Below are 13,226 nucleotides of genomic sequence, written 5' to 3'. Positions count from 1 at the left end.
TGAAGAAGGCATATTGAGAAACAGCCCTTATATGAGAAGTGAAGTGGTATATGTTGAGTCATCTGAGTGAGACGCGGTTTCCATCTGTGAGGCATTGTGAAGTGCGGGTAAAGTTATTGGTAAGTAAGTTCGTTCCTTGACGACATGTTTGTAATTACCCTTGTGTGTTTGATATTAAGTCTGTGATGTTGTTTATGACCCGCAATCAGCCGCAAGCTTTAATTTCCGTGTGAAACAAAAGTGAAAGTTGTCATCGTTGGCATCTTGTTTGTGTTTGATTATGGTTCAGTGTTCTATATTCCTGATGCTGATGGTCATTGCTAATGACCATATTTAGTCTTATCAGGATGCACCAGGGTTTGCTCTGGTATAAAACCAACTACTGGTCAGCACATGCAAGACGAAACAAGATCAAGACTTGACTCTTTCCACTGCATTGACATCTCAAAACATGGGTAAGAAATTAATATCTATTAAGCATATTTTATATTTATAAAAACCTCTCAGAATATACATACAAGATTGTTTATATCACAAACACTGCATAAAGATAATACAAAATCCATATAATTAAGCACAAGATACAAATTTATTTTCTCAAACAAATGACCCTTCATACAAAGATGTCCTTCTAATGAATCCACACACTGCAAATGCAAAGTTATTCAATATAAAAGACTAATTATTGGTTTTATTCTAATGAGGATTTATTAAAATGTTTGAGAGAAGCATGATCAGATATACTCTAATAGCTAATAGTTCAGAATTTAGCAGCACAATGACACACTGACAGTCCTTTCTGTGCTTCTTTGTTTAGAAAACAGCAGTTTTGGGCTTTAAAATGTGATTGGAAACTCAATAGACAAGAGCACTGTGGAGGATGAGGGATTTAAGATTTTTTTTTTTTTTGCCTGCATTTTCTTTTCCACCGTCATAGTAGGTCTCATTGAAAATGGTCTGGTCATATTTCTGGCCGGTTGCAGAATGAAGACGACTGTCAACACCATTTGGTTTCTCAATTTGGCGATTACAGACTTCATCTTCCTTTTAATTTCAATCACAAATGTTTGCTTAATCTTGAGCAAGCACCACAGTGTCTTCACAGACGTCTTTCTCTTCATCATAGCATCACTAAATGTGTTTGTTAGCGTTTGGTCTCTTGTAGTTATCAGTCTGGATCGATGTCTGTGCACATGGATGACCGTTTTGGTTCAAAATAACAGAACTCTGCGTAAAGCCAGAATCACCTGCATCATCATCTGGGTTTCATCCATCGGCTACATTCTTCGTTTTTGAGGTTACAAATACAATTATTGTCACATATGGATTTATAATGTCCTTTGTCATCCCCTTCCTGATCATTGCATCTTCATACATTGATATTGGAGTAAAAAACAAGTGATGTTTTATGAACAAATCACTTACGTCTTTGACAAGGCTAATTCATCACCCACACAATCATTCTATGATCCAATCAGCTAAAGAGCAAACCCCTATAAATAGTCAAACACGTTATACCTCTGTTTCTCTCGACTTCAGCATTGGCACATCCAATCGCTGCAACCTTGTCCAAACAGCAAATTTCCATGAGGATGACACGGCTCCTTCTGCAAACTCCAAGCCGACGTCCAGCGCATCAGCACTGAGCATATCAACAGAGGCTGTGGTCTTAACTTAGGCCCGCCACACCGCCGCACTTCCAGACACCAGCAACAAACCTGAGCCGCTCCCTAGTTTCGCCACTCTACACGGCGAAGTGCCACCATCGGCACATTTGCCATGACATCGTGAGCACGTCTCCGCGACGGCCTTGTCTTTCCCCCACCCATGGAGCATTTCCACTTAGTATCGCCCGCAATACCACTGCTTCATGACACGTTAAAATTAGGAATAACAAGCCTATTCGCTCGTAAGTGTGACGTCACACAAAGCGGCTTCTGGGTCCAAGCGCTCTATTCAACTGCATGGGAGACTCATGAAATGGTAATTATAACGTTTACAAAGCGATTTAATACTTTCGAAAATCACGATCGCAATATATATCTCCATGCCTCATATCCGATTGGCATTTCACGAGTTCACACTCACAGATATTTGACTGAATAGAATACGCGTATTTGGCGTGCTGTCCGGGGAGAGGGCTCTGAGCTCGGGAAGACACCCTAACTTGTGTTATTCCCCTTATCAGGATAAAGAGAGATAGGGTCCGAGCGCAGTGTCTAGCCCGACTCCAGAACGCTCCCCCTCAGATTCAAATAGGTATTTGGTTTAATAGTGTAGAGTTGGGGTGGTGGAGGGAGGGCTGAAGTCGAGAGAAACAGAGGTATGACGTGTTTGACTATTTATAGGGGTTTGCTCTTGAGCTGATTGGATAATAGAATGATTGCGTGTGTGATGAATTAGCCTTGTCAAAGATTGATCGTGCTCCTCCCAAAATTTGTTTATAAAACATCACATCATGAGTTCACGCTTACAGATATTTGACTGAATAGAATTCGCAGTTTGTTTTCCACTATTTGGCGTGCTGTCCGGGGAGAGGGCTCTGAGCTCGGGAAGACACCCTAACTCGTGTTATTCCCCTTATCAGGATAAAGAGAGATAGGGTCCGAGCGCAGTGTCTAGCCCGACTCCAGAACACTCCCCAAAGATATTTATATTTAATAAATACATATTTATAGAAGGACAGCAGCCAGACAGATTTCATGGACCCCCCAAAATATGACACTGTTGGTGTGGGTTTCCTCCGGGTGCTATAGGGGAACTGAATAAACTAAATTGGCTGTAGTGTGTGATTGAGTGTGTATGGATGCTTCCAGTACTGGGTTGTAGCTGGAAGGGCATCCACTTTGTAAAACATATGCTGGAATAGTTGATGGTTCATACCCCTGAGGCGACCCCAGATTAAATAATGAGACTATCCCAAAATGAAAATGAGTGAATGAGTGAGAATTATCTGTTGTCTTTTAGACTCGACTCATACATTTTTAGGCCTAGTCCAATGACTTTTTATCCCTCCTTCCTGCTTCATAGCATGTTTAGTTAAAATAAGATCAGGTTTCACAATGCATGAGCTCTGCATATTTTTTCAACGTGCATGATAACAACTGGGATTTCTCTTCTGTCTTCAGATGTGCTGCTGAGGTTTCTCAGTCCCACAGTTGCAAAAATGTCTTTCTAAGTATTTTGAATGTATTGTTGAATTTACTGTAATGTGAAAGGGCGCCTCCTGAAATCTTGCCTAGGGTGCCAAATCGGTTAGGGCCGGCCCAGCTCAGGTTGCATGATTGAAAGAACCTGAACAACTGGTTTCCTAGCTGACATAAAATAAATGAAAAACTGTTGGTTTATTACTAGAGGTGGTGGTCAAAATTTGACAAATGTAAATTATTATTATTTTATTCCTCCTGAACATTATTTCCAACATTTTATTTTATCATTTAAATATAGACTTTTTTAGGTGCTCAATGACCTACACATTTTATATTTGCGAACATTCAGTGCACCCGCTTTCTTCATGTCTTCACTGCATTTTGCTTTGTGGTCAGAAGATATAGAAAAGTTGACCAAAATCATCACACATATTCTTCCATTTATAATTCATCCATTGGCATGTTGGTCTTTGCAGTCTTTTACATTGTCATATTAGTTCTGGGTCACGTTGAAAATTGGCTTCTTGTCATATTTGTGACCGGTTTTCAAGGTAAATTGTAAAATGTTGTGTATAATTATGATTTATCTTCTGCTGACATCTGTAACCAAAATACTGTTATTAAACCATTTTGAATACAAATGATCTGTTTCAGTTGAAGTTCTCTCACTTATCAGCTGAATATGGACCATGTCTGTTACTTGTAGTTTACAGGAATTTGGCCACTGCACTCTTTCAGATAAGTTTGGTGCTGTGGCCAAATTCCTGTAAACTTCAGTAATTTATTCTATAAACAGCAGGAGAAAGGAGACAAATGTTTTGGTTGTGAGCCTTCATCAGTGTTACAGGATTACAGTAAGTGGCAGTGGGTGGTACCAGACAAGATATTTATATACACATGTGGGCATTTCTTTAGTCATTGTGCTTGAAACCACTCCTTCCACCTAATTTTACATTTACGCAAGAGCAGCACACAGACAGTTTTTAAGAGTATTTTCAACTTTGTAGTGACATATTTAAATTTTTCGAATCGTTAACATTGAACAGTCGTAACCAAAAAAAAAAGGATGAGCCTCAAAATCACAAACTTACCTAATCAGTAAGAACAAATCAGCCAATTAGGATGCTGCTTGCAAAAAGATACACAGAAAACACTTACACCCAAGAGGCACATCATGCGCATGTATTCTGGCAGTGCTCAAGAATTAACAGCTTTTGAGAAATGGTGCACTCCACCATCAATGATATGTTTGATCTCCATATTCATAGATCATTTAAAGAACTTTATCTGGGAGATATTCAGATATAAACTTAAAGGAGGAAAAATATCTACTTAAGATATTTCTGACAACAAGTAAAAAAAGCTATAAACCAGAAATGGTATAAAGAAGACCCACCAACTAAACATGAATTATTCAATATTAGGAAGTTGTGAAGATGGAAAAAAATGACACTGGCACTTTGATTACAATTAAAAGAAATTGAGCAAATGGTTGGTTTTCTCCATAACGACAACATAATTATCTATAATTGAACATGTACATAATTCCAGAGGTTATGCATAATTGTGAAAATATTTTTGGCAACCTTTTAATATATTTTATTTTATACTTGTCTTATTTATTTTGATGAGGCTAATTTCATATTTTTGTATGTGTATGTATATAGATACGTGCAGAATGGATGTATTTGCCTATATACTATATGTATGGATGTATATATGTATTTTTATGCAGTTGAAACCAGAAGTTTACATTCACTGTATAAAAAGTCACATAACCATTTATAAAAAAAAAGTCAGATATTAATGTGACTAAACTTTTTCCCTTTTAGGTAAATTAGGATTATCAAATTTGTTTCTGTTATACTTAATAGCAGAATAATGAGAGATATTTTTTGAGAAATTCTTGAACTTTTCTTGAAAGTCAAAAGTTTACATACAATAAGATTATTATGCCTCTGATAAAGCTCAGATGATGGTGTCAAGGTTTTGGAAGTTTCTGATTGGCTAATTGACAACATTTAAGTTAATTGGAGGCACAACTGTAGAATAGTATTTAAGAAAAACCTCAAACACACTGCTTCCTTTTGTGACAACATGGGGAAATCAACAACCCAGAATTAACAGTAAAGCCAGATTACAATTTGCTAAATTACACTGGGAAAAAGAACAATTTTTGGAGACATGTCCTGTGGTCTGATGGAACTAAGATTGAACTGTTTGGCCATAGTGACCAGTGTTACATTTGGAGGACAAAGGGGAAATCTTACAAACTTAGGAACACCATCCCAACTGTGAAGTATAGGGGCGGCAGCATCATGTTCAGGGGCTGTTTGGCTGCAGGAGGCACTGGTCCACTTCACAGCATAGCAATTATTTAGGTAATCCGAATGGACCTAAAAATAGTAAACACTGTTTTTTTTGTACCACCAGTCCTTTTTTTAAATAGTTATGTTTCTTTTTTAGAGTGTATGTAAACTTCTGTTTTCAACTTTATATATATTTATATATATAGTCACGGCCGTGGTTAGGGAAAGGAGCGAGGACAAATAATGGGTGTTTATTAACAATAAAATAAAAATAAAAGGCAAAACAAAACTACCCCGAGGGGGAAAACATTAACAAAACACACAAACAAACTTGGCTGGGCTGACAAGACAAGACAAGACAAGACAAGACAAGACAAGACAAGACAAGACAAGACAAGACAAGACAAGACAAGACAAGACAAGACAAGACAAGACAAGACAAGACTGGAGCATGAACACAGAGGGAGTGTAGACGACAAACTGGCACAGAACCGAAAACATGGGGGGATTATAAAGCAAAAAGTAAATTGACACACAGGTGAACATGACAAACTAATAATGAGTTAACAAGGAGGGTGGGACTAGACAATAGACGGGAGAGCGCATGACACAGAGAGACAACACAAGCCATGCACTCACATAAAACAGGACCAGAACATGCAGCCAATGAGAACTCATTAACCGCATGTTCATGACAAGACAAGCACAACACTGAAGCACACGACAAAAGCATGTGACCAAAATGTAAACACCGAGCCACGTGCTTTGACAAGAGAAGCAAGACACGAGCACACAATAGATAAACACCTTACTGTGCGCTCACACATAAGCAACGCGCATGCTTCATCTCAGCGCCAACCAAAACTGAAACCAACTAGACGGAATAAAGAATAAAGAGCAATAAAGCAGCGAGAATACAGCAGCACAATGCTGACAGAACAAACACAAACACTAGTACAAGAGCGCGCGCGTCTGAGGGACGCAGAGCGCGCGACCACATCAAGCGGCAGCGCGCACACTCCGTGTACACCCACGACGGCGCGCGCGCACACAGAGACAGAAACAGGACCAGACATGGGTAGTGTCAGAGCTCTGCCACCAAAACAAGAATTTACAAGACCAGAGTGGCAGAACCCTGACATACATATACAGTTACGTCTTAGTCACAAATTGCCGTCGAACACGAATCCTAAGAGGGCCATTGTCATTCTTTTTTTCAATGCGCATTTTCAGTGACGAAGTCTGGAAGGCTGCCAGAAATTCTACGTTTCTACAGGATAACAACCTTCGCATCTCTGAATTTCTATCACCTAAAGATAAAGCAGCAAGAGAAAAACTATGGCTGATTGTAAAAAAGGCAAGAGAGGAAGGTAAAAGGGCTGTATTCCATAGTCAGTGTGCATTCGTTGAAGGGAAAAGAATTGATGTTACTTGACTGTATAATAAATACAAAAGGCATCCTTAAATTACAATTCTAGTTTGTTTTTTACATTTGTGATAATATTTTGTTGCATCTCTTAATTTTTTCAACAACTTCAAGACTATAGGCTTTAGGTCTTGCAGTTTGCAGTTTGGTATTTGGTATTGTATTTCCCATATGTATATGTTTATCCTTACCAACTGCTATTTCTATGCTGCTTGAAGAGCATTAAATTAGTAAAATAATTATTTTTTTTACAGTAGGTATCCCATTAAAACAAACAATCTGTTCATGTTTTCACTGTATATATACTATTAAAAAACAAAAAAGTCCTCTTTTTACAGTAGGTATACTATTAAAACACAGAATCTGTCTGTTTTTTTACAGTAGGTATACTATTAAAACACAGAATCTGTCTGTTTTTTTTACAGTCGGTATACTATTAAAACACAAAATATTTCCGCTTTTTTACTGTTGGTATACCCTTAAAAACACAGAAAATAACCGTTTTTTTTATATAGAAAACCCTTAAATTACTATGAAATGGTTCGTTATTTTGCAGTAGTTTAACCGTCAAAAAACTGATATTTTTTTGTTTTTTTAATGTGGACACACTGTCAATTAACAGAAGTTTTCCGTTTTTAATTTACGGTAAAATATTTGTGTAATGAGCTGCCAGTACATTTTACCGTTTTTTTATGGAATTTTTTTTTAGAGTGTAGATTGATCCAAGTGGATGCTGCACACTGGTGGTGGTGTGAAGAGACCTCCCCTCATGACTGTGAAGAGCTTTGAGTGTATGGCCATACACAATAAATGTGCTATATAAATACACATTACAACTTGTTAAAAATCATATTTGCTATAATTCTCTCAGCTGTAAACCCAAAACTGCATTTAGAAGGTGTTGAGTTGACTGATAAAAAATATACTAACAAACATATTAGTAATATTTTTTAGAAGCAAAATAAAATTACTTTTAAGGCAAATTTTTCTTGAACTATATTATAGTTAATATTAATTGAAAAAAAAGCCTGGTTAACTTCATTCAAATACACTATTAATAATAAAATTAAGGAAATCCATTTTAAAATATTACATACAATTTACCCAGTAAAATCGTTTTTATCAAAGTACATTAAAATGGAGGATATCTGTGGTATCTACAATGCGGATAAAGAGAGCCTGTGTCATTTGTTTTTTGAATGCAACATTGTAAAGAATTTGTGGAAGGATCTAGCCAAATATATTTTTAAAAGGACAAAACATTATTATTATTTTACATTAAAGGATAATATTTTTATTATGAACACAAATCCAACAAATTTCTTGAATATATTGTTAATCTCTTTATTTTACTGGCAAAGTTTTACATACACAAACAGAAATTTGCTAAATCATCTTCCACATTAACAGTTTTTTGTATCGAGTTTGACTTTTTTATTTCTTCAGTCAAATTGTTGAAAAGCAAAAAATCTGAGATATGCATCAATTATTATAACTTTTTCTGATTCCCCTGTCAGTTCTTAAAATCATTGGATGTAGAAATGCTGTACACTATACTTTGAGTAATTTAATTTATTTTTATTTTTTATCTTTGTTGTTTTTTTTTCCTTTTATTTATTGCTTTTTACCATTGTTGTATTATTTTTTTGTGTTTCATAATTTGTATTTTGTTATATGTTTGTTCCTGACAGTTATGCAATAAAAAAGGAGTTTAATTTCCTATAGAAATAACAAACTGAGTGGCTCACACCATCCAACCCAGTTTGCAAAAGAACTGCACCCTCCCCAATCTGACTCAGATCCACCTGAATCATAAAGATATAAGATTGTCATCATGGCAAAGACTAGTCAAATTAGTTTAGAAAACTGTTGAAAACAAAATCTGTCAAACAACACTTTCACATATTTGATGCAATACCATTTTTTCTTTAAACTTCACAAGAGGGCTGATATGTTTGTCTTTCGTTATTTTCTCCTTTACCTTCTAATGCCCTATATAGAAAGTCTTAAATGTCTATAGAAATGGACCACTTGTTCAATAAAATGCCAAATTCTAGGGACATTCCTAGCAAAACAAACAATTAAACAAACATGACCTGTCACTCAAAAGCAGCTTGCTATAGCTATACTATAATTTATAATAGCCAATATGGTTTCTTGAAAGCTTTCTTGTATAAGCTGTTTATTTTGTCATTCTTTTAACATATACCACTGTTGAATATGCAGATTTGTATTTTAAATACACCCTTTTAAGTAATAAGCTACATCTCCTGTGATTCTTTTTGTAAAAGCAGTGATATTTCAATAGCATTCAATCCCACATTAAAACATACTATAGTAGGCTAATTTATAGGAATAGCTATAGTGTTTTTAAACTATATGCCTATTATAAAAAAAAAAATAATTCTAGTTGCTCTGTTATCACAACAACTATAAACATAACCCAACACAAAAAAACATATTGAAAAACACTATAATATTTACTATAAATTAACATAGTATTTTTTAATAAGGTCATTCGTCCGCGATAAAAAAAAAAAAAACACGAACGCGATCTCCACCTCTGGCAGCAAAACAGCGAGATTCGGGATGTGTCTGACTTCTGATGTCTTTTTTGAGCCCTCCTCTAATACCTGCTCTCGTCTACATGCAGTCAAGGCCCAGGGCGCACCTCAAACGAGTTTGCAACGGTGATTTAGAAACAGCCCAAATGTGAGAAGTGGTATATGTTGAGTCATCTGAGTGAGCCGCGGTTTCCATCCGTAAGGCATTGTAAAGTGCGGGGTAAAGTTGTTGGCAAGTAAGTTTGTTCCTTGACGGCATGTTTGTAATTTTGTATGTTTGATAGGCTATTAAGTCTGTGATGTTGTTAATGAACCGCGATCGACCGCGAACTTTAGTTTCCGTGTGAAAAAGTGAAAGCTAGCATTGGCATTGCGGCTAATCCCGATATCATCGTTGGCATCTTGTGTTTGATTACAATAACAGTGTACTATATTGCACATTTGTTTTGCCTTATGCTGTCGCACGTCCTTTATATAATGCTGCTTTAGTCATTAATGTCCATTTATAATTTGTTTACACCACTGTTACATCTGTTACATTAGTCTGCTGACTGCACTTTCAGAGAGCTGCAAACGTATTGTTTGTAACGGGATATTTATGTTGTCAGTACATAAATATTTTTCATGTTTGATATTTTTATTAATAATTTATACTTATTGTTCATTACAGAAAACGACCTCCTTTGCTCACAATTAAAGGTAGAAAATATCTCCTGACTCCTACTCCTTAATCAGAGTGCTGAAGTGGTCAGCAACATTGAAGAACTGACATGCTAAATTAAGCAATACCCAACAGCAGATATTTGCTGATGACCATATTTAGTCTTATCAGGATGTACCAGGGTTTGCTCTAGTATAAAACCAACTATCGGTCTGCACACGCAAGAAGACGGAACAAGATCAAGACTCGACTCTTTCCACTGCATTGACAACTCAACATGGGTAAGAAATTAATATCTATTATGCATATTATATGTTTATGAAAACCTTTCAGAATATAAATACAAGATTGTTTATAACACAGACAATGCACAGAGATCAAATTAAATCCATATTATTAAGCACAAGATACACATTTACTTTCTCAAACAAATGACCCTTCATACAAATATTTCCTTCTAATGAATCCACACACTGCAAATGCAAAGTTATTCAATATAAAAGACTAATTATTGGTTTTATTCTAATGAGGTTTTATTAAAATGTTTGAGAGGAGCATGATCAGATATACTCTAATAGCTTATAGTTCAGAATTTGGCAGCACAATGACACACTGACAGTCCTTTCTGTGCTTCTTTGTTTAGAAAACAGCAGTTTTTGGCTTCAAAATGTGACTGGAAACTCAACAGACAAGAGCACTGTGGAGAAGGGATATGAGATTTTTTCTGCCTGCATTTTCTTTTCCACCATCATAGTGGGTCTCATTGGAAATGGGCTGGTCATATTTCTGGCCGGCTGCAGAATGAAGACGACTGTCAACTCCATTTGGTTTCTGAATTTGGCGATTGCAGACTTCATCTACCTTTTATTTTCAGTCACAAATTTTTGCTTAATCTTGAGCAAGCAGCACAGTGTCTTTATAGGCCACATTCTCTTTATCACAACTGAACAAAATGTGTTTGCTAGCATTTGGTTTCTTGTAGTCATCAGTCTGGATCGATGTCTGTGCACATGGATGGCTGTTTGGTCTCAAAATAACAGAACTCTGCGTAAAGCCAGAATCATCTGCATCATCATCTGGGTTTCATCCATCGGCTACATTTCCCCTTACTTTCCCTTACTTTCCCTACTAGATGTTGAGGTTACAGGTACAAATGTCACATATGGATTTATAATGACCTTTCTCATCCCCTTCTTAATCATTGCATCTTCATACATCGCTATTGGAGTAAAAATAAATCGCCTCAAAAAGAGGAAGCAGCTCAGGTCATACAGACTCATTATAACTGTAATTCTGACTTTCTTCATCTGTTCATTTCCACAACATGTTTGCTGGTTTTGGATGGTATGGGCAAAAAATAATAATTGGACTTTCACTGGTCACTTTTGGGTGCTATTTGGTTTTACTCTCTACCTGGTTAACCTCAACAGCAGTCTGAACCCATTTCTCTATGTGTTCATGTGTGAAGATTATAAGAAGAAGCTGAAACAGTCTCTGCTGCTGGTGCTGGAGACGGCGTTTGCTGAAGATCATCTGGACATTAAAGAAATGAGACAGACACAAACGGATGAGCAAGAGAAGAAAACCACAATTGAATTGCTAGAAATATAGAAAACTTTTTTTGGGGAAAAAAAATGCAATGATTGTTAATAATGTATATAATTATCACAGTTAAACAGTAACTGTCATCTGTATTTAGCATAATTATTTGTCTAAGACATATCTTGTAAATTATAGTTTTATAAATCCAGGTTTTGTGCTTGATTTAGTTATGTGTCTTTAGCCGCTTTTCTACTATCGTGCCGAACCGTTCTAAGAACACTTCGGTGCGGTTACGGTTGTTTCTCCACTGAGCCTAGAACGGCGCGGCACAATTACAAACCGTTCTCGGCACGGAATTCTCAGCACGGTTAGACAACCGCGCTGAACTGTGCTGACAGATTCTGTGTGTTAATGTCACGGCTCTGTTGCCAAGCTACCACATCTGGCTCAGCGGAAGCGCTCTAGTCATCAGACATCCACAAGTACAAAACACCACATTTAATATAATAAATGATTCAGGTCTAAACGATTTGAAAAGAGTTTTGAAACCTTAGAGCAGTCTCTGGCAGAGAAGTGAATAACTCATCACATTCTTACGAAGATCTTTTATTTATTAAAGTTATTATTATGTCATTGACTTGAATACAATTAACCATGTATGATATAATTACTAACGCTTCATCTATAATCTTAAAATAATAAAATAGCCTGTTGTTTTATTCATGGCTAGAGTTTAATTAATTTGATTGAAATCCCAGGCAATGAGACCTTTAATTCGCCTGACTGTGTGTGTTTATTGCATGTAGCACTGTATTTGATAGCACAAAACTCGGAGAGAACTTTACCAGCGACTACATGCATAGCTGTATAACTTTTTTTTCTGCTGCGCATCGAGTAAGCGAATAAAGACACACTTAACATCATCGATGTCCAAATTCCACAACAACATCGCTATATCCATGAAATACACAAACTTGCAGACTCTTTGAACAACAAGGAAATAACTGCACTTTTTAATTCAAAGCCCAGACGTCTTGTTAATTTAATAGCAGCGAGACTACGAAGGAGGGTTACGGCGTGTTGTAATGTCAGCCGTCCACGTCTTCAGTAGAAAGACAGCTCTTTTATTTTTTGTTTTTGGGCTTAGCTTGAAAGCTTTACGGAGGGGCACTGTAGCTGTCCAAGGTACTTGTATAATTTATATTATAGCCCTTATAAGCACCAATAAACTAGTCAAATAAATGAATTAATTCAATAAATTTGGATTCTTAAATGTCGGTATTGCTTTTAAAAATATATCAATAGGTTTTGACAAATGTTTTATAAAAATAAAATGAGCTTTTTTCATCATTTCAGCTGTGGGCCATTATATGATTCAGTTATACATAAGTTTGACATTTATGGGGAGCATGTAACATGTTTCTGATTTTTTGTTTTTTCATTCTCGGTGATCTTTAATATATACTGGGCAGCTGCGCAAAAAATTTTCTAAAACGTCAAGCAGTAATTTATCTAAAGCTTGTTAATTATTAAGACAAAAAATAATAATATAAGAATAACAAAATAACAAATAAA

General features: G+C 36.2%; 1 protein-coding gene and 1 pseudogene across 1 annotated transcript; both read left to right on the top strand.

Annotated features, from left to right (window-relative positions):
- Positions 1-451: 451 nt before the first annotated feature.
- LOC147833738 (chemerin-like receptor 1) lies at positions 452-1,402 on the top strand (annotated as a pseudogene).
- An 8,117-nt stretch (positions 1,403-9,519) lies between these two features.
- On the top strand, positions 9,520-13,001 carry si:dkey-117a8.1. Its single transcript, XM_087284528.2, has 4 exons — positions 9,520-9,684; positions 10,119-10,390; positions 10,753-12,013; positions 12,861-13,001. The coding sequence occupies exons 2-3, from the start codon at positions 10,387-10,389 to the stop codon at positions 11,718-11,720; spliced, it is 972 nt and encodes a 323-aa protein (XP_087140654.1). The 5' UTR covers positions 9,520-9,684; positions 10,119-10,386; the 3' UTR covers positions 11,721-12,013; positions 12,861-13,001.
- Positions 13,002-13,226: the final 225 nt, after the last annotated feature.

Source organism: Danio rerio, chromosome 15, assembly GCF_052040795.2.
Source record: "Danio rerio strain M-AB ecotype USA chromosome 15, GRCz13ab, whole genome shotgun sequence".
Taxonomy (NCBI): domain Eukaryota; kingdom Metazoa; phylum Chordata; class Actinopteri; order Cypriniformes; family Danionidae; genus Danio; species Danio rerio.
The sequence above is the reverse complement of the archived record's forward strand: the minus strand, read 5'-3'. Positions and strand labels throughout refer to the sequence as shown.